At 47.8% G+C, this 20,832-nt stretch overlaps 1 protein-coding gene across 2 annotated transcripts in view; it reads left to right on the plus strand.

Moving 5' to 3' along the window:
• LOC122381805 (piezo-type mechanosensitive ion channel component-like) overlaps positions 1–20,832 on the plus strand; it is a 97,504-nt gene that overhangs the window by 20,462 nt on the left and 56,210 nt on the right. Inside the window, exons 9-28 of one of the 2 annotated variants that reach the window (XM_043366466.1) lie at positions 230–286; positions 1,499–1,559; positions 1,868–1,998; positions 2,342–2,605; positions 2,754–2,844; positions 3,132–3,316; positions 3,568–3,752; positions 3,978–4,088; positions 4,334–4,668; positions 5,072–5,214; positions 5,561–5,737; positions 5,983–6,136; positions 6,477–6,664; positions 6,949–7,150; positions 14,894–14,986; positions 15,223–15,385; positions 15,685–15,870; positions 16,157–16,335; positions 16,729–16,885; positions 17,182–17,336. In XM_043366466.1, the coding sequence (XP_043222401.1) occupies positions 230–286; positions 1,499–1,559; positions 1,868–1,998; positions 2,342–2,605; positions 2,754–2,844; positions 3,132–3,316; positions 3,568–3,752; positions 3,978–4,088; positions 4,334–4,668; positions 5,072–5,214; positions 5,561–5,737; positions 5,983–6,136; positions 6,477–6,664; positions 6,949–7,150; positions 14,894–14,986; positions 15,223–15,385; positions 15,685–15,870; positions 16,157–16,335; positions 16,729–16,885; positions 17,182–17,336 (3,217 nt within the window). The remainder of the gene's footprint in view (positions 1–229; positions 287–1,498; positions 1,560–1,867; positions 1,999–2,341; positions 2,606–2,753; positions 2,845–3,131; positions 3,317–3,567; positions 3,753–3,977; positions 4,089–4,333; positions 4,669–5,071; positions 5,215–5,560; positions 5,738–5,982; positions 6,137–6,476; positions 6,665–6,948; positions 7,151–14,893; positions 14,987–15,222; positions 15,386–15,684; positions 15,871–16,156; positions 16,336–16,728; positions 16,886–17,181; positions 17,337–20,832) is intronic. The other variant, XM_043366467.1, reaches the window with a different exon arrangement.

Here is a 20,832-nt window from a genome sequence, read left to right on the forward strand (position 1 = left end):
CTCGATCACTTTGTAAATAAGTTGAGTAGTTGTAAGAATGACTGAAATTAAATGTATGAATCTGACATGTTGATGCCATCGATGCATCTAAAATGTGATGATTTAATCGGCGCGCAATGCCGCGGCGTGGACTGTGCGGCGTGGACTGTTTGCCCCGAGACCCCGTCCGCGCCCCGACTGACCTGACCGGACCTGGCGTCTCCTCCCACCACATGCGTGCTGTGCTTAGATCGCGGGCCAGGGCACCGCGCCGCGAGCCGTGACGTCATCCCACGACCGAACGCCCGTATGTACTGCACGGCGCACGCTGCCACAGCCGCCTCGCACGCAGTCCCGCACTGAACACAGGGCACCTCTCCCCAGTGGAGTGGCACACTGCCCGCCCCGCGGCCAGCCTAGCCTGAGTACCATCGTGACTTTGTCTGGGTGGATCTGTCTGCCCCGTGTCCATCGGCTGCTGTGAGCCGGCCAGGGATGCCTCGGGGTCCGTCGGTCAAGTTCGCACCCCGCTTGTACCCGCGCCACCGAAAAGCCTGCTTGCTGTCCTGTTCACTGGTGGAGGATGGGTCTTTGAATGCGGTAATTTGTAACGGTGATGGAAAATGAACTCGGGGTAAGTGACGTAATGCTTCTTCTTTCAATGCTGTCCTCTCTCTTGCATCGAGTATTGTGGCGACTGAATCTAACGGCGTTTGATAGTATTGTCACAAATATCCTTGTCGAATCAGCGGTCTTCCAGTGGCGGTTAGAGGGTAGTGGACAGTGGTGACAGTGCTTGCGTCGTATGTTTGCATTAGCTTCCGTTATGCTCGTTGTTCATCAGTTTGTACATGGTTTACGCGATCGGTGCATGCTTTTTGTGTCGTCTTGCAGTCGATGCACTTTTGCGCGTGATCTTGCATTGCAAGTCATCCAATCCACCTTTTCCTGGCGCAAGTCGAGATCCAATTACCTGCTGGCTGTTCCGAAAACCAGTCGTTCTGTTCTTGTGCACTGTGCAATGTGCATCGCTTACGTCACACTTTGAAGCTCGCACTCGCTACAGAGCTTTTGCTACAAGCTCATCGACTGTTTGTAGGTTAACTAACATGGGGAGTACTCAGTTAGTAGTTTTCACGCATATGTATACTGCTGTCTGTGCATAGCTTGGTACTGAATAAAAACTTTATTGATTTAATGCGCAAAGGCCAAAGCGTCAATCAATAATCATGCCATGTTTGTGACTGAAAAAAAAAATTGACAAAACATAAACACTTTTTTAATCTTTATCTGCATCTAATAATTGTAAATAATCCGCGTATTAATCTACATTTTTCAATTTTTACCCCTTGTTTGGTAACTGACATTGTGGTACACGAATCGATCAACATTGCTAACCATTGAAAACATTCTAGGCTACCGCTATATGAACTATCTGTGCTGAACTAGCTGAACTAGCTGTGCTGGTCACTAGATGTCAGCACGGACGCGCTGACCGCTGTGTCTCGTTTGTCGTCAGCTGGTGGAGGCCGACAGTCTCGGAGCGCGCTATCAGGCCGTCGGCGATGGCTCCTGTCCAGGTATGACTGGAGCTCCATATTTGGGGTGCCATGTTTATTTTTCTGAGCCTTCAGGAGGCTTGAAACGTTTGTATTACATTGGCCTCAATAAAACAACTTGGCTGACCAGCAGTGAATACTGGCTTCGTTTGATGCATTTAGTATCACTGTCAGAACCGTGCTGAGTGCAAATGTGAATGAACTGAACGAGATTATTTACTTCATCTCAACTTTTATAAGCCTGCTCACTGTTGGCTTTGGAAAAAGTCCTGTATTTCTTTCACAACAAGCTAGCACAGACAACTAACAAGCTGCCGTCCCGTCGTCAGATGACGCTACTGAGGAGCCGGCTGAGACTCGGCTCCGACGGGAGCGCTGGCAGAAATTCTCCGCCACCGTGTACACCGTGTGGCGCAGCCTGGCCCGCGCCTCCTTCCTCGCCACCTATGTGGTCATGATGGTACGTATGGGCCACTTCCTCGTTACTTTGTGATCGTCATGATGGTAGGTTTAATACCAGTTCCGCCGATAGTCTGGTGCGTTCGCATCGTTCTTGCACTGCTCATGATCCTGTTCTAGGCATGGTCCGATTAGTTTTGACAGCTATCACTTCTCGTTTGCGAACTTCCAAAAGAAATATCATTTTCGGCTGCACATCTCGATCAACACCACGATTTTACGCTTCATAGACCCACCATTCAACTCTCTTTCTCTATTTTCTCAAGTACTGGTCGAGCAAGTAGGTACCAAAGTCACACTCCCCACATACCCACCACTGACGCTCCCTTTTCTCTCTGCTCCAGTACTGGTCGATCAAGTACCACAGCTACCTGACGTTCGTGTTCCTGCTGTGGGCGCTGGTCGTGGCCGTGATCAAGAACCAGCGGAAGGTGATGCACCGCTCCTCGCCGTTCCTGGTGACGTACGCCCAGCTGCTGGTGCTGCTGCAGTTCGTCTACTGCCTCGACCTTACCGACCAGGAGCTGCCCGTCAAAATCAACAACTTCGACCTGCGAGACGTGGTCTACAAGCCGGCATCCTTCCCCTGCGAGACGCTGTCTCTGCAGGTAGGCCGATTGGAAACCGAGTAATGGCGAGCTTCCGAAATAATTCAAAGCTGACGGCCAACTGTTTTGTCTTGTGTCCATTCACAGCCCATAGATATTATGGTGGTTTTGATTGTTTCTCTGACCCGCGCTCTTCATCACTCCTCAGCTGGTGTTTACCACTATCTTCTGGCTCACGCTGCGGCAGTACCTTCAGGAAGAGCGGGAGCGTCACAACGACCTCCACCTGACTCCCAGACGTGAGTTACGATGTCCAGAGTGAACGAGAGTCGAATTCCGGAGGCTGTGTCACAATGTGCTATCGCATAGAAATCTCGTTCAAATTTGTCTGAGCTGTGTATTTCTTTTCGATAGTGAAATGGATCAATCGAATGTCTTCGGTAATATATCCGTCGGCTAATGACAGCGTCAAATGTCTGCATTCTTGCACTTGATTTTTTTTATCGAATCGTAAGTTCTCAGAACGTACATCACCTCCATGGTCTCTTCTTAATTTCCGCTAACATCGTGTCTTTCCCGCCACCAGGTCGTCTCTCGCTGGACGACGGCCTCCTGAAGCGCTGGGGCGTCGTCCTCTTCAAGGGCATCGTCCGGCTCTGGATCGTCGTGGTCGCCATCATGCTCTTTGTCTACGGCATCGGCGAGGAGCGCGTCGTCATCATACAGATCTTCTACATGGCCTTCTTCCTCTTCTTCATATCCATGTTCCAGGTACTTAACTTTCTTGATACTCCGAGCTTCGTATTTTGCTGAATGTCGCTGTGTTTTTATGTTGTCATTCTTTGAAATGGACATGGTGGTCACTTGAGTCATTCTCCTCGACGCTTAAAGCCGGACACACTTATACCTGACATGATTCTATGAGATCATAGCTCGCTTAGGAATAAAATTTACCATCCCTCCCAAAATATAACTCCCAAATACCAAATATCATCGCTGACATTTTGTTTCTGTTCTCCCAGATATCGTTCCGGGTGTGGCGCCGCCTTCTGTACGGGTTCACGATGACGCTCATCCTGTACCAGATGCTAGTGCTCGTCACCATTTACCTCTATCAGTTCAAACACATTCACGAGTGGATCACCGACTTGGGCATATCGCAGCAGTGGCAGCGCGACCTGGGCCTGGAGGTGTACCAGACGGGGAGGTAAGCTGCGGCATGGATGGCTCCGAGGGAAGGCCCCAATTTATCGTCACATCCTGTATGACAATGAATCCTGTATGGAACAAGCTAGTTAGTTAAATGCATTTCTACTTTCTAGTCTTAACTCTTATTGACCATTGTTACGCCAGCAGCTCAAATATGTCCTGCAATAACGCTTGGAAACATGGTTCACTGACATATGCCGTATTGATTAACTCTTCTTTACAGATTGTTTATCAAGCTACTGTTCCCGACGCTGTTCATGATTGTGTGCGTGGTCTACATTCAACACATCCACAAGGACTTCATGGCTCTCACCGACGAGGAACGCTACCACAGGTTAGTGTGACCTGATATAACCTCGTTTGGCTCTAGGTGACAGTTTCATATGTGATTGTTACTAGCACGCTATTCTAATATTAACGATTTGATACCATACTGATCACCAACACCCTGTTAGGTTATGGAGCCAAGTTAATTGTTTTCCTTGCTAGTGAAATTAATGCGCCACCATGAAACCTATGCTTGTGTTATTCCGTATGACTGTAACTTTAGATTTATATGCCAAGTCTGCCCTCCTGCAGACGCCCGGAGCCGGCCGGCGCGCCCGCCTCCCAGCCCGCCTCAGCCGCCGCCTCTCCCGCCGGCTCGCCGACCGGAGAGCCGCCCGACTCTCCCTCGCCGGTGCCCGTGTTCAGTCCCTCAGCGGACACCATCAACAACACTGTGGACACCGTGGACACGGCGGACACCGCGGACACGGACCGGACAGCGGACACGGTGCAGCTGGCGGGCGCGGCGCCCGTGGCAGAGCCGGAGGAGGAGGAGATGGGCGTGCTGCCCGGAGGACTGCTCGAGGTGCCCACCACCGAGCACGGCCCGGCACTGGACGAGACCAGCAGCCTCAGAGAGATGAAAGGTGCGTTAGGTGGCCCTTCTGTGGGACTGTCTCCGGGTGATGAAAGGTAGGGATGTCCTTTTGAGGGAGCAGCCTCAGAGAGCGTGAGGTAGCCCTTCTGTCGGGCAGCCTCAGCGAGATGGAAAATTGACGAGGCTGCCCTTTTGTTTGACTGTCTCAGGGATATTAAAGGTGCGTTTTTTTGTCAAGGGTATCGGAGGGTGAGAGATAGATGTATGGATATTGCATAAGGGTATCGGAGGGTGGAGATAGGTGCCTGGATATTTAGAAAAAGCCTATCATATGGAAGAAAGTTAGGTAGTGTGCGAGCAGTGTGGTCTGTGGCTCTAAAATTGGAATGCATTTATGGCTACTGAATCTGCCGATCCCGTTGGTTGAGGCTGAACATTTTTTTTTTCATCAGGCTGGTTGTTCCACTACTGCGCCCGGGCCTGGAACCTGGCCGTGGCGCTGCTGGACAAGCTGCTCTGGGTGTTCTGCCGGCTGATGGAGATCCACGGCATGAAGGTCAACATGTTCGCCATCACCATGGTCACCGTCTTTGATGTAAGTGACTCGGGTGGTGACTGCTCCAAGATGGCCATGGGTGACAATCGTAGGTGCTACAGTATGCCTGGTTAGTTATTGCAGTGTGGCTAGCTTTGTACTGAAGTGGCCAGTAAGACCGATGATAACGATTTCTGGTCCTGTTTGGACTGATATAGCGTGATCGGGACATGTCGTATTATGATATGTGAATATTATGTTGCTACCTGCCTTGGAGCGATGTAGCAAACGACGATGTCAATTGGCTTTTCAACCGGTGTTAAACCAGCTTTCTCTGAATCCGCCCTTCCATTTGGCTGTTCCAACTTGAAATGTTACAAACTGAGACGTTGTGCTCCGTCGCCAGGTGTGCGCGGTCCACTTCTGCCTGCTGCTGCTGGTGTGCGTGGCCCTGCTGCTGGAGAGCCGCGGTCAGAAGGTGTGCTGTGACCTGGCCATCTGCTGGGTCAGTCTGCTGCTGCTGCTGCGCATGATCTACCAGATGGACGTCATCCCAGGGGACCTGTGGACTGTCAACTGCACGGTGCGTAGCAGAAAAAAGTTTCATGTTTGTATGCTATTTTGTGCGAGTTAAACATGGACGCAGTTATTATTCGTCGTTGTCAGTGAGCTCGCAACGTTCACAAAGGAGGCGAGGAATAAAATACTGGGTGATAATTTACACACTACGTTGCGGCGCTAGTTTATCTTCTTTGCTCTCTGCATATCGGCAAGGGAGAAGTGTGCCTCATTTGTCCGTGATCGCCTTTTTATTTCTGTCCGTTACAGTTCTCGATGCCCCACCTGGCGCCGGCGAAGGGAGCAGCGGCCCCGGCGGCAGCTCTCCTCCTGAACACCACTCACAACACCACCGTTCACGGCCTGGTGTGGTTCGGTCTGCAGAAGATGGACAGCCTGCCGCAGTACGTCACCGGATACATCGGTACGTTATATCGCCGAACGGCTGACGAAACACAGCGACTTTTCTGGGAAATTTGCAAGGGAACGCGGATTTTAAATTATCCTTATAAGATTAATCTACGTGGTAATGATAATTTAACATCCACGTCGTGGATGTTAAATTATCATTCTAATTTTAATCTAATTTCATTTGATAATTTTGCCTTGCGACAGTGGTCACTGCTTTTTATGATGCATTAACATCTCCGGTATGTAATACTTCTCGAATATTAGAACGGATGCTGGTCAGTTATGGAGAGTCTGTGAATGCAGCTCCTTTCCTTACAATCTGACTACATCTTCACCCCCCCCCCCCCGTCCAGGCGTCATCCTGGTGCTGACTCTGCACAAGTCGGTGTCGGTGCGCGCCCTGTACCGCTGTCTGCGGGACGGACACGCCCCCACCGAGGGAGTGTTCTTTGCCGGTGTGGGCCGCGCCCACTCGGACCGGGGCCTCTTCGAGATGACCAAGTACCTCGTCAACTACTGCTTCTACAAGTTCGGCGTCGAGGTAAGCTATCAACTTCAGGGTGTTAGGTGTTCAGCCAAGTGCGTGAACAAACTGTTAACATATTTTCTTCCAGTGTAGTGACTGAACGTGCCTGGCGTACCGACTGTTGGGCTGTCCTTGCTGTCTGCCACGATAAGGAGCATTGTGGTGCTATCTTTGAATGTAATTTTGCTGGCTCCTCTGAATATATTTTAGGAATATTTTAATTCCACTTGCAATATTCTCTCGCCACCTGTTCATCTCGCCTCGCTTACCCGTCTCCTCTGCGCTGCTCTCCCCCGCAGATCACTCTGATCGCTCTGGTGATCCTGGTCGGCGTGCGGCTGGACGTGGTCTCGGTGCTGTACGCCCTCTGGCTGTGCGGCCTGTTCAGCCTCCGGCGGCCGGCGCTGGCCCGCGTCTGGCCAGTGTTTGTGGTGTTCGCTGCAGTGCTGACCCCGCTACAGTACCTACTGGCGCTCGGACTGCCCGCCGGACTCTGCTACGGTAGGGAGGGGTGTTAAAGATGAGCTGATAGGCTGGATTCTAACATACATGGCAGTCGGGACCATGTTGTGGTGAGGATGCTTTGGTCGATAGAATGTGCTGTTTTGGGGATGGGCTGAGGCGGCTTTGGTCGACCGCTAGACTGCTCCTGAGGGAGGGGACTGCTTATTAAGAATGATGTGGTCAGATTTCAGAACTGAATATTATTTTCTTTCCTGTTTGAAAACATGTGTAGGCGTTTGCCACATTTGGTTGCCAACCGAAAAGAGCAGAACAAGAGCTTGAGGTACAGTCCACAGCAGAAGTAATGTGTGGTTTCAGTCATGGGTATGTTCTGCTTCTGAAGCCTAGGAACGATTAGCCAGACTGCAACGAGACTTTAAATGTAGCTTACATGTATCTTCACCCTTGCAGCTACAACTTTATCTATTGACGTCTTCTTTTCAATCAGTCCGCATTTAAAAATCGTCGGTCAAAGCCATCCGTTGAGATTGGTAAAACCACACATTACTTTAGCGGTGGGCTGTACTTTCAGGCACCATCATGTGCCGGTAAAACGTTAGTTTTTATAGTTCGTTTTTCTTAAGTTTGCCCCTCACTGTAAACGTCTCTTTGATTACAGCTCGAGAATTGCTAGCTGAATTACTGAGAAAACTGGTTAGCACGCCACACATTGTATTGTAGATATGAATGATATTTTCAAAAATAAATTTTGAACACCGGCGATTTAAGGTTATGTTAAGCGCCGTGCAATTTATCTATTAGTTCAGACATAATGGATGAGAAGGTTTGTTTCCTCAGATAGTTCATGGAAAAGGGCTGCCATGAGTATTTTTACAAATGCTGATCTGTTGTTGACCTGTGGAGATACGAGTGCCCAAAAAATCTGTTATACAGGCATGAATCCTTTCTGGAATGAAGTTGTCGAATTATGGGACCAATTTAAACATTGTTTTGATATTTCGCCTGTGAATATTAATGTGCAGCCGATTTTTCTTTCATCCTTCTTTAAGAGGGATCATAAGTCGATATGGAATAAAAGACTATTAGACTCCGGGTGCATGAATGTAGGAGACTTTATGTCATCAGATGGGCAAACGATGACGTATGATAATTTTATTTCAGCATTCGGGACAGTCATTTCGCGATTAGAATATATGGGTATTGTAAAAGCCATTAAAAAGGCATATGGAGGAATGATACCTCACCGGGAAACTGGTCCCACAATGCAACCAGCTTTAGAATGTGTGATGAGTTCAAAGGCAGGGTGTGGGCACTATTACAGTGCTTTGATTTTGAGTAAGTACGGATATACTAGATCTAATTTGAAATCGGAATTAAAATGGAATAACGAATTTGACAGAGAGAGAGAGAGAGAGAGAGAGAGTACATTTATTCACTGAAAGACATTGTAATTTTACAAATGATTCGAACAATTGGCGCAAAAGTGCAGATGCACTTGAATCAATGGCGCCGCTTGCACAAACATAATAAAATGAATAACACAAAAATGACACAAATAATCATCACAAAATAATTGTTGACGACCGCCCGAGCTCGGTTACCGCTCCGCGACCCCGGCGATGCGCTGTAGGAAAGGTGTTCCGGACCGCACTTGCCAGACCGACTGCTGCAATCAGTGGGACCGGGATGGGACTAGGATGTAGCCGTAGGTATGTTCGGTTATAACCGATGGGTATGGATAATAAAGGATTGGACTGCGGCGGCGACCGCACCGCCCACTGCACGGCTCAGATCCTTGCCATGGATTAGTATGTCAAGTTGCTCAGAGGAGGGGATCGTGCAGAAATCAAAGTTGAGGATATTAGATAAGGAATTGTAAAGGATGTCTCGTTGATGAAGATAGGACGGACAAAAAAGCAAAAAATGTTTTGTGTTTTCTAAATGATAACCGCAAGAACAGGAAGGTGAATCAGTTTGTTGTATGGAAAAAAGATGAGCGTTGAGTTTTGAAGTGTTAAGTCGTAGTTTAGTATGAAGTAAATTACCAATCCTTGTACCTTGAAAGAAGAAAAAGGGTGGCCGAGGTGGTAAAATAAGTTCTGATAAATGTTTTTTGAAGGTTTTTTGGTTAGCATTTAGGCGTAGATGTTCCGGTATGTTGTTCCAAATACGTGTAGAGCAGGGAATAAAAGATTTGTAGTAGGAGGTTGTTCTGGCCATCGGTATAGTTTGTGTTAAAGTGTTGCGTAGTGTTCTTGTGGTATTTTGCTGTCTTGTGTTTGGAATAATAGATTTGATAAATGTTGGAACTTTAGGGTTAAACACTAGTTTGTGATAGAACTGAATTTTGTGCATTTTCCGTCGGTCAGTCAGTGAAGTCCATCCTAATTCGCGTCGAAGTCCTTCAGTTGATGTCCTAAGTCCTGTTCCTGTAATCAGTCGTGCTGCTCTGTTCTGTGCCTTTTCTAGTCTCATGCAGTCTGTCATTGTGATGTGTCCGTCATAAATGGTGTCACAGTAGTCGAGGAAAGGTTGAACGTAAGTAGAATAGAGTGAAAGAAGCATGTTTTTGGGTATGTGTTTCGCTATTGGATATAATGGTCCCATGGATCGGTTGAATTTTAGAAGGACGTCATTAATGTGTGTGTGAAAACGTAGATCAGTGGACAGTGTGAGGCCGAGGTGTTTGTGGTCGTTTACTATTGGAATGGGGCTACCACCGAAAGTCAGGGTTGCTATGTTTGTCTGTTGTCGGTGTGAAAATGTTTGTTGTGTGGTTTTGGTTGCGTTAAATGTTATAGCCCATGTTTGTCCGTAGTTGTATATTTTGTCTAAGTCTTCTTGCAGCGTCGTCTGGATGTCATGGAAGTTGTCAGTTGGAGAGTAAGAAGAGTATAAAGAACAGTCATCGGCATAATAAAGCATTTTGTTTTGTGTTATGTCACAGAGTCCATTAAGATATAAAATTGCCAGGAGTGGGCCCAAAACTGATCCTTGCGGAACCCCAGCGTCGAGCGTGAGTGTTTCTGAAGTCGTGTTATTAATGTCAACAGTTTGTCGCCGGTCAGTTAGGTAAGATCCAAGCCACTTTAGTAAGTTATCTGTGATTCCAAATTCTTTTTCACACTTTGCTAGTAGTCCCTTGTGCCATATTTTTTCGAAGTAACGGGAAATGTCTAAATAAACTGTGGTGAAGTCCTGTCCTTTGTCGAGAGAGCCGTACAGTGAGTCAGTTATGTAAGTAAGTTGCAGTTGTGTATTGTGTCCCGGTCGGTATCCGCTTTGTCTGTCCGAAAGAAGTGAAAAGTCAGTGATATGTTGGTATATATGTGAGAAAATGATTTTTTCAAAAACTTTTGAAATACAAGGAAGTAAACTTATTGGCCGATAATTATTTATTTCAGAAGGAATTCCTTTCCGCTTGAATATTGGTCGAACTTTAGCTATTTTCCAAGATTCAGGGTATTTACCAGTTGTGAGTGATTTGTTAAATAGGCGTGTCAGTGGTTCATGAATAAGCAGTGCTGTCATCTTCAGAATTTTTGTTGGTAGTCGGTCTGAACCACAGGCTTTATTTACGTCCATGTTATTTAGTGTGTTAAGTACTTCGCCTGGAGTGATTTGTATGTCGGTCAGAGTGGGCACTGGTTCGTTGTTTCTTGTCAGATATGTCTGGAGCTGTGCAATATGCGTGTTAGTGATGTCTAGTTGTGTTTGTGAAACGAAATGGTTGTTAAGCATTGTCGCTTTGTCAGTGTCGCTTGTCGCTGTCTTGCCGTCAGGTTGTATAAGAGTTGGTATCGTGTGATTTTGTTTGTGTCCTGTTAGGTCTTTTAATATTTTATGATATTTGTAAGGGTCGTGTTTGTTCTGTATTAAAAGTGACACCTTATTTTTTACGTGCTCGTCGTACAGTTGCCTATTTAAGTTTGTCACTAAGTTGCGCTGGGTTCTCCATCGCGCCCATGCTTGTTTGTCTAATTTGCGTTTCCGCGCAGTGTTAAATAGACGTTCCCGTTTCCTAATTTCCTTCAAAAGTTCCGATGTCACCCAAGGTTTGTTTTGTCTTGGTTTTATTTGTTTAGTCGGGATACACTGTCTGGCTGCGTCCATTATACAATTAGTAAAGTCTCTTGCTGCTTGGTCAATGTCTTTGTTAAGAATCGAAGTCCAGTCTGTTCGTAAAAGAATGTGTGTTAGTTTGTCAGCGTCTGTATTTTGATAATCCCAGTACTCAGAATAAGTAAAGTTGTCATTCTTTTCTCTTTGGATCGATAGTGTTGCGAATACAGGGAAGTGATCAAGTGTTGAGAAGGAAGAGAAGAGTCCGCTGTTAATGATTAGGTTAGTATTAGATGTAAAGAAAAGGTCGCGTAAATTATGCGTGTCGTTCTCGATGCGAGTGGGTTCGGTGATTAACTGTGTAAGACTTAATGTGTCAGTGGTGTCTTTCAATTTACGGTCAAAAGATGTCAGTCCGCTGTGGTGATAGATGGCTGGAGGGAGGAATATATTACCGACGTTTAGGTCACCAGTTAACAACACATTTTGAGAGTAGAATTGGGCGCAAGTCACACTGTCAGTAAGTCTGTCGATGAATTCTTGTTGTCGCTGTGCTGGAAGATTAGGGGGGAGGTATACTGAGCAAAGAAGAAATGTAACATCTTTAATTTTGATTTTTATCCAAATCCATTCTTCACCTGGCAGCTCGAGTGAGGAAATTCTAGAAAACATGAGTGAACTGTGAATATATACTGCCACGCCTCCTCCATGTCTGTCTCGATGTCTAGTAATGGGTGCGTGAAAGTTGTCAATGGTGTATAAATTCGGGTTAACTGTATCGTCCAGTTTGGTTTCTGTGAGTGAGAGGATTGAAATCTGATTGAGGTTGACAAAATTTACTAGTTCTTGAAGCTTTCCGGTGGCCGTGATGCTATTGATGTTTACGTGTGATATCGTAATGTGATTATCAAGCTGATTATTTGTAGTTGGTCCGGGATTTAATTCGATTCCACCAATGATTAAAAGAATACGCATATCTGGAAAATAATTGGCCATTTTCAATGAGGAGTGACTGAAGATACGATAGAATAATAACTGGGATGTTTTGGTAAGGACGGTAGGGGTTCTGAGGAGAGTGAGAGAGGAGAGGGAGAGAGGAAAGGCGACCTGAGCGTGCCGCAGGGGGTGGCAGGTGATAGCGAGAGGAGAGGGGGAGGAGAGGTCGAGAGGAGGAGGAGAGGGGGAGGGGAGGAGGGGCTGAGGAGAGGGGGAGGGAGGGGAGGCGACCCGACCGCGCAGTAGAGGGCAGGGCGACCGCCGCAGCCCGGGGAAGTGTTTGGCGCAAAAAGAAAGATTTAAGGATGGGACAGAGGTGGCGAAGAGCTGAGACGAACAACAACACTCAAGTCGGGTTAGGGGGGATGAGAACAAATAAAAGGACTGAAGAAAAGGATGATCCGCGGTCGGTCGGCAGCACGGCACGGAGAAGGAGGTCGTAAGTAGGGTGGGCAGAGCGCCCGGGTCGCGGCGGCGGGCGGATCATCGCGGGCTCGCTAACATAAGACAGTAAATAAAAGAGAGCAAATGGAACACTTATGCAGAATAGACAGGCTGTTACTAAATTATAATGCGGTAAATAGGTTTAAACCCATTTAAACTAACCAAATCTAAAAACGAATGAACGCTACTAATATATCTCGCACATTAAATTAGGTGCTATGGGATGCGAAATAAGACTTGTGCTCAAAACAATAACTCCTTCTCAACGGTTGGAGACTCAGACAGATGCAGAAAGACAGCACTACTGCTTGTGACTGGCACGTGAGAAAAAAAAAAATGAATCAGTGAAAGAGAAGAAAGGTCCGAATACCCTCGTGAACCCTCGGTAAACATCGGCGAATAATAGGTACTGCTGCTCATAAACAGCTCTGGTTAACGAAATACCTAGTCGTACCATACTACTTACACACTAAATTACCGACTGCAGTGACATTATAACAGTTTCACTACACAGGCTATCGTTGAATAGTGTCAGATCGGTTCATACAGTCTATCACCCCTCCCCCCTCCCCCCCCCCCGCCCGGCCCCACCCCGGCACCCGGCCGGCAGGACGGCGCCCGTGGCACCAGCGCGGCGGGGTGTGAGGGGTTCCACCTCATATCAGGCACTTCACCGACATTTCAGCTGACATCACAGAAGATGTAACACATAAACAACATAAACACACTTCTAAACTTTCCCAGTTGGACAGTCTGTGTTCGCATGATCTACTTTTTACCGAGCTTTTTAAGGTTAGTTCCACGTTTCTTGCGCTTACCTTGACCTTCGGCGGCAGCAGTCTCACCATCACCGGTCACCGGGGAAGACGGAGCGGTCCCTGTGCCCGGCGGAGCAGGTGACGGTCCCGCACCGGACACCTCAGCAGGCACTCCCACTCCCGGCGACAGAGTGGCAGCTCTCGCCCCCGGCTCCGGCGACTCGGCCGTCGTCTCCTCGGTCGACTCGGCCTCGCCAGCTGCAGTCTCGGCCTCAGCTTCTGTTGCCGTCCTGGTCGACACTTCCGGCTCCGGTTCGGTCTCGGCGGCTTCGGCTTCAGCCCCGGCCCCTGGCACGTCCGGAGAGAACTCGACTGGCAAGCATTGTACCAGAGAGGACATACTTGTACGAAGAACACGGCTTTATTGTGGTTCCAGGACAGACTTCTGCATAGAATATTGACCACAAATACTTTTGTTGCCAAATTTATGAACAGTAGTGATTTGTGTACTTTTTGTGGTAACGAGAGAGAAACCTTAACTCATCTGTTTGTTCTTTGTAATAAGGTACGCACTATTTGGGAATGCATTGAGCGTCGTATTCAGGAAAAACTTGGGATAAACGTAACTTTAGGAAAGGCTGATATTATTATAGGCTTAGATAAAGACTTTCAACTATCGTTAGAAACTATGCGTAGTGTTCAGCGTTTGATTCTGTTGGCCAAATACTACATATATAGAACAAAGGCGGCTAAAGGAATTTTGTCTATTAACTCATTAAATAACTTTTTAAAAATTCTCACAAAGGCGGAATGCATTGGAGTGGATCAGACGATAGGCTCGGAACGGGGGAAGAAGCAGCGTGAGGCACATGTGAACTTGTGTGGGTGAGTGCAGCCGACGTATACTGTGGCCGGATTATGGTACGCGCGCTCTGCCCGCCCCTAACCCAACCCGGCTAACCGGAGGCCGGCCTTATAAAGGGTCGGCCGGCCGACCGGGCGCGCGGTTCGCCACCATCAGTGTGACGGGTCGCGGGCCCGGCCGGCGGCCTGGGGCATCGCCCCAGCGAGGCTGAGTAGTTACGCATTTCGTGGGGCGATGCGGGGCGGGGCAGTATGTTGTGGGTGTTGCGATATAGTGAATGTGTAATATGTCCTGTGCATTCGATTGAGAATACATTAAAAAAAAGCGCCGTGCAATTTATCTATTAGTTCAGACATAATTCCTGAGAAGTCGTCTATCCCTGTGGGGCTGTAGGTATTGGCAAATACGAGCTACAAGTCTGTGAAATATGTAAATAAATTTGATGAAATTGATCGTCTGTGAAATCTGGTCAAATCAATGTGCGCCTTGTGTGCGCCAACCAGTTTTCTCAGTAATTCAGCTAGCAATTCTCGTGCTATGTTCAAAAAGACGTTTACAACTTGAGGGGGCATACTTAAGAAAAACGGACTATAGTTACTGCTGTGTTTCAACCGTAAATAGCTTCATGAATACATGTCGGTCTGTTTTTCGCAGAGTATCCGTACGCCTCTGTGATGAATCCCGAGCTGAGACAGTGGCTCTACCTCCCGGACTACAAGGACCCGCCGGTGGCGCAAAAACTCGTCGGTAGGTTCCTAGTCAAAAGACGTTAGGATACTATTTCTGGCCAACCGTCATGTCTCAGCAGGTCTGTATCTGTATACAGAGGTCTGTGGTTTCAGCAATCTATATTGTATCAGTATCAATCTGTAGACTGTATGTATCTGTCAATCTATGAATCTATCAATCTGTATGTACCCTGCTCAAATTTCATCACCCTCTGCCCGTTCTAACACTTTTCCCGTGCGCCTTGCGCCGTGCAGCGGACTTCTTTCTGCTGCTTTTGGCGTGCTGTCAGCGGCGGGTGTTCAGCCGGGAGGAGTGTGAGCAGGTGCGACAGCTGGCCGGCAGCAACCGGCAGATCGACGAGCAGAAACTCAGCAGCGGATACGTCATCGGCGTGCCCGACTACATCACCAGGAAAGGGTATGTGCCGCCGGGATCTTTACTATGTGTTTACCGAGGACGGGCGTGTGACGGCGGCCATGCGCATTGCCTTATTAGTCAGGGGTTTGTGTCTCTGGAGTAGAGATATGGGAAGTTTTAAGCGATAGATTGTCTTCTCCCTTTTAATTCTGATGACGTTTTATTCATTTTAGGTACTGCTTTTTCAAACATGAATGTGCCGCTGGGCGCTAGTCATTCATGATGCTTGTTAAATATATTGTGCTGTGCGTATCAAATTATGATGCCACCTCAACCTGCTGCCTCGCCCTCGTCTTTAGGACGTACCTGGACGTGCTGAAGCGCGTGGTGTTCTTCTCGTCCTACTGGCTGACGCTGGCCGTCGTCTTCCTGGCGGGTATCAACCGCATCACGCTGCTGTCGCTGCTCTACGTGGCCAGCGCCTTCATCTTCCTCTGGAAGGGCACCGACTACTACCTGCTGCCCTTCAGGGACATCAGGAAGAGGTCAGAGGCGCAAAAGATGCTCTCTGTTGCTTAACCAATTCAATGGCTTTTTGTAGGCGATGGTGAGGTCTGCCTCTGTAAATGCTTCGCAAGTATCACTTGTTTCATATGAACGTCATTCAATGAGGTTTTTAATCTTATTGTTGAGATAACTGAAACATAGCTGGTAAAAATCCGACTTCTGTTTTCTCAAGTATTGCGAGTCATTACACACCGTTTTTATCCCGTACTACGATAAGACTCATCGCTTTGGTGCTTGACGGACTGCCACCCTCCTCTAACACAGGTGGATCCTGCTGCTGACCTACTGCGTGGTGGTGATCACACTGAAGTGCTCCATCTTCCAAATCATGGGCTGCGTCTTCCTGCCGTTCTTCATTGACCACGCGTGCTGGTTTGTTCAGCTGATGGGTATCGGTTGTCTGCAGCGTCTGGAGCCCGGCCTGAGACCCATCACCGAACCAGGTACACGGACTTTTTAATGTTTACGTGCTCCGGCAATGACAATACGCATTTGATGCATCACATATCGTGACAAATCTAGGTGACGTGTGGCCTGTGGGATAGATTCACTTGTTTGATCGCATACTGTAAACAAGGCTAATTTTCTGTCCCTTTTGGAGTGGGACCACGAGTCTAAAACGCGTGATGCCGCTTTACGGGTCAGCTAAAGGAAATAGTTCCACTCCGCTAGCTGGTATAAATCGTGTGTTTTTATCTTTTCGTCAAGTTTTGTGAGCTATCTTTCGCCCCGTGTGCTATTTATCTTTTCTCTCTTTTTTTCTATTTTTTCTTCTATCTCTTCGCCCCACAGCATCCAAGTTTTGTCACCCATTCCCTCCCGGCCGTGTTTCTCAGCCTCGTCGTCCGAGTGTCCGGTGCCGCACTCGGAGGCGGGCCTGCTCTGGGACGGCATCGTGTTCGCCTGTCTGCTGCTCCAGCTGCGCTTCTTCTCCAGCCACTACTTCCAGCACCTGGTGCTGGAGACGCGCGCACAGCAGATGCTGGCCAGCAGGTGCGAGACCATGGTGGAGATCCGGTGGTGCCAGAGTTTACCCGCAATATTGGTGTTATGGTCGTAAACGACTTGATTATTTTGTTGAATAGGTATGCATCAAAATAGGACCGTTTAATGATCTCTATATTGATGTTATTTTGTGTCTTTATGATAACTTGATAGCTTTTGGTCAGTCGTCAACTTTCAAAAAGTCTTGGATGCTCATTCTGGAAAATTTTGTAGCTACGAATCTGTTGTAAATAATGTCGTAAAAGTTTTCTCTTGAGTTTTAATTTGTGATGTGCGTACATCAGCGGGGCGGAGATGATTGAGCGGGAGCGAAAGAAGAAGATCGAGAAGCGGCAGGCCGAGGAGGAAAAGGCGATGGCCGACATTCGTCGTAAGATGGAGCGGATCAAGGAACAACGCATTCAGAAACATCGCCAGAAGTACGACAACCACTACCAAGGTAGGAAAATGGGGACGGGGGCGGGCACTCCACTGGGAGGGGCGGGATTAACCTCTTTTTGTAATGCGCGCAGGTTTTGCGGTTAAGTCTGTTTGGATTTCACGATTAGGGAAGGTTAATGGACTCGCGTATATGAACGGGAAAAGATGTCTTTTTGGTAACTTTTATGGAGTAACAAGCTTTACATTTTTTCGTTTTGCTGAGAATGCCTGTTTATTTTTGTTCCGAACCACACTAACACCTTTGACGAGATTCATTTTCATTGGCATGTGTTTTTTCTTATTCACAAATTCACAACTTTGTACCGGGTTTGCGTTTATTTTTTCACGTACTTTTGAGGATTGCATAGGGTTATTGGCGCTCGATGTCCCCTCTTTGTGTTCCTTTCACTGTTCTCTCTGCCCCGTTCGTCGTGGCTCACTAACATTCGTCGCTGTACCGCTGATCCTTTGTGGAGGAGGTACGAAGCGTCTACGTTTTATTTAATCTATTGGGAACAGGGCTTTCCCTTCAGCACCGCGCACACTAACGCCGTGTTGGGGGTCTCAGTGTGGTGGTGTTGGCTATGCATGTGATACTGAGTTTGAAGTGTTTAACCCTAACCAGTGATCTGACCCACTGTTGATGATTTTTTGGGATCTACGATTGACACCTGTCTGAACCAGGCAGGAGCGATGACCGCTGATTTTACTATTGTTGGTTTGACGATTGATGTGAGCTACTATCTCGGTATTTATTCAGGCTTCCCTGGTGCCTCGCCTGGATGATATCCTATGACCACTTTTTAGACTTCTCTCTTGTTTTACTCTCATTTTTGTGTGTTAATCATTCCATGACAAACGGATCTGAGGGCGTCTTTTAAGCATTTCGATATAGTTATTCGAACGTTTCCATTGTTTTCTTTTCCTCTACTGATGTCTTTACGTCCGCATGATACCATCCATATTATTTCGTTCGGTGTTATTTCATGTTTTTTATATGCCGATACCGTGCGCCACCACACCCGCGTGTGACCAGTGTGGTGTGATATTAGTCCTCTCCTGTCCTTCGGCCGTAATCGGAGCTCCTTCCCCACTCCAGTGTGGCTGGTGTGAAGTGACGCCCGGCCTCGCTACCAGGCCAACAGATGGCAGGCCGGGCGTCACTTCACACCAGCCACACTGGAGTGGGGAAGGAGCTCCGATTACGGCCGAAGGACAGGAGAGGACTAATATCACACCACACTGGTCACACGCGGGTGTGGTGGCGGTGCACATTACGCAGCGTATACTTCAGAAGACATCCGAAGAAAAACACGGGGCTGATAGGCTGCATATGGTTTAGTTTTGGTTCGGATGATTTTCGTTTCAAGATTGACCTCTTTTGGATGCAGGTTTTTCTGTTTTGCTTTTATTCCGTTAGTAACGATCCAATTTTATCCTGAAGTCCTCGTCATGCCATCTTGTAGAACGGTCGGTGGCATGATTTCGTCTGATCCTAGCTATGCCTCAATTTGTATTATCCACATTTTTACTGGGACGCTGCTAGCCCTTGGCCGGCTCCTAAATCATTTTCTTTTGATGAGCACAAAGTACCTATCTGATAAATTCCGTTCGGTTTGATCCCTCAATTCTGATATCTGTGCAGGCCTGAATAATCCTTCTGTTGTTCGAGCTGCCTCTGCAAAATTGTCCCGAGAGCTGAGGCTTGTTTTTTTTTTTAGTAGAGAAACACTTTTTTATTGAAAGCAAACCTTCGATCACCTAATCACATGCCATTCAGTCCTTTTCACTTTTTTGTCCACTGATAACATTTCCTGTAGCATTTTAATCTTGCACCAGCTCAAACATTTCCCCAGCCCACCACCCTCCCGGTCTCTCTCCACCCACTCATCTCCCACTAACCACCTTGGCTCGCCCCGAACCGACCCCGGAACGGCAGCCGGCACCGACTCTCTGGTCTCCACTCCGCTCAACTCTCTGGCCACGGGCCGGGTGTGGGGCGAGCGCAGCCCGCGGCTGTCCCTAAACCCGCCCACGGCCGGAACACCGTCCTCCACGGCGCCCACCTTCTCCCTGGACGGCTTCATGGAGGCGTCGACGTCGGTGGCGCACGGCCTGCCGACGGCCAGCGAGGCCTCGTCGGTCTCGTCGACGCCGGCGCCGCCGCTCGAGCCGCCGCCGCCGGCGCTGATCGGATACGGTAGCGCTGCGCGGACGAGGAGGGGGAGGGGCGCGAGGGACGTGGCGGGGTGGCTGACTGGCCAACGTGATGGACTGAAAAAAAAATATTATCGTTATCATTCAACTTCCAAATTTTCTAAGTAATTTATACCAGGTTAGGATCTAATGCAAACGAATAGATTTGTACTCTTGGTCAGAAAAGAAAAAAAGATAGATTCCAGTTTCACTTATTCCACTCCATCAACTACGCTAGGCCGGCCTTGCCCACGCCACTATCCCTACTATAAAAGCATGATGTCGTGAGTCGTCCCTATTAAATCTACTTTGTCGTGGTGATCGATAACAAGACGTTTTGCGGCATCGGTAAACGGTTCTGTATATCGTTGTTCGTCCGTCCAACTCTACAGTAGTAGTTCTTTCCTGTCTCCTTATTTCTTGTACGACGAGAAGCGTCTTGTATGGACGCTTAGTCGGCTTTCTTTCACGCCGTCGTGACTGTTGTGGACATGGAACTTCGAATATGTAACAGGGTAACGTGCTGCACGTAGATGTCAAGTGTGGTGGGAATCTAGGAGCCAGCTATTTTACCGTCGCCGATGGATGTTTTACGATCCCTGCATTGAGTTGAACTTACCACTAACCAACGATGGACAATGGATAGCTGTGCGACTTATTCCCCAGAAGGATCTTGGCTCATCGTTCATCTGCTTTCATTTGTTTCCGCTATATACCAGTTATGTCCAGGTTATGCCCAAGATTCAGGTATGCTGTTGTGTGCCAACATAAACTACACTCACGGTATGTGTTGGTTCTCGAAATTGGATTACACGTACCGGTCGGTACCCTCGTTTTATTAGGCTGCGTAACACTGACTTTGCGGACAATGTGGGTTGAAGTGAAGGAAGGCTGTGTTGTTCAGGGGGAAGTGACAGCCTATGCATACACCTGTATTTGGTTCCATCTTCCTTCTCATCCCCTTTTCTATATAAGCAAGCCTCTTATTTGGAATGTGGTACGTGGACACATTCACGCCCATGGGGCTGTCCTGGCCTGTCTGTACTTTCAGGCCCGTACAATAACTAGATAACTACTTGCAACTGTTATTGTTCCAAATGAAGCCCGTAGGTTTAATCAAATATGAGTTAGTTTAAATGTGTGAGTCGCTTTGACTATTGGTGCTAAAGGGATGAGATTACTCCACTAAGCCCAGAATTCTTTCTGGTGGTTGGCCGACGACACCGCGGGAATCTTTCGTGTGTTTCGTGTTTGTGTCTCTGCGTGCTTGCTATGAACTCGCGCTGCTTTTAGTGTTACCGCGTCTGCCGATGATTAAC

This window comes from Amphibalanus amphitrite, unplaced genomic scaffold (genome assembly GCF_019059575.1).
Source record: "Amphibalanus amphitrite isolate SeventyFive unplaced genomic scaffold, NRLGWU_Aamphi_draft 000127F_arrow, whole genome shotgun sequence".
NCBI lineage: Eukaryota > Metazoa > Arthropoda > Thecostraca > Balanomorpha > Balanidae > Amphibalanus > Amphibalanus amphitrite.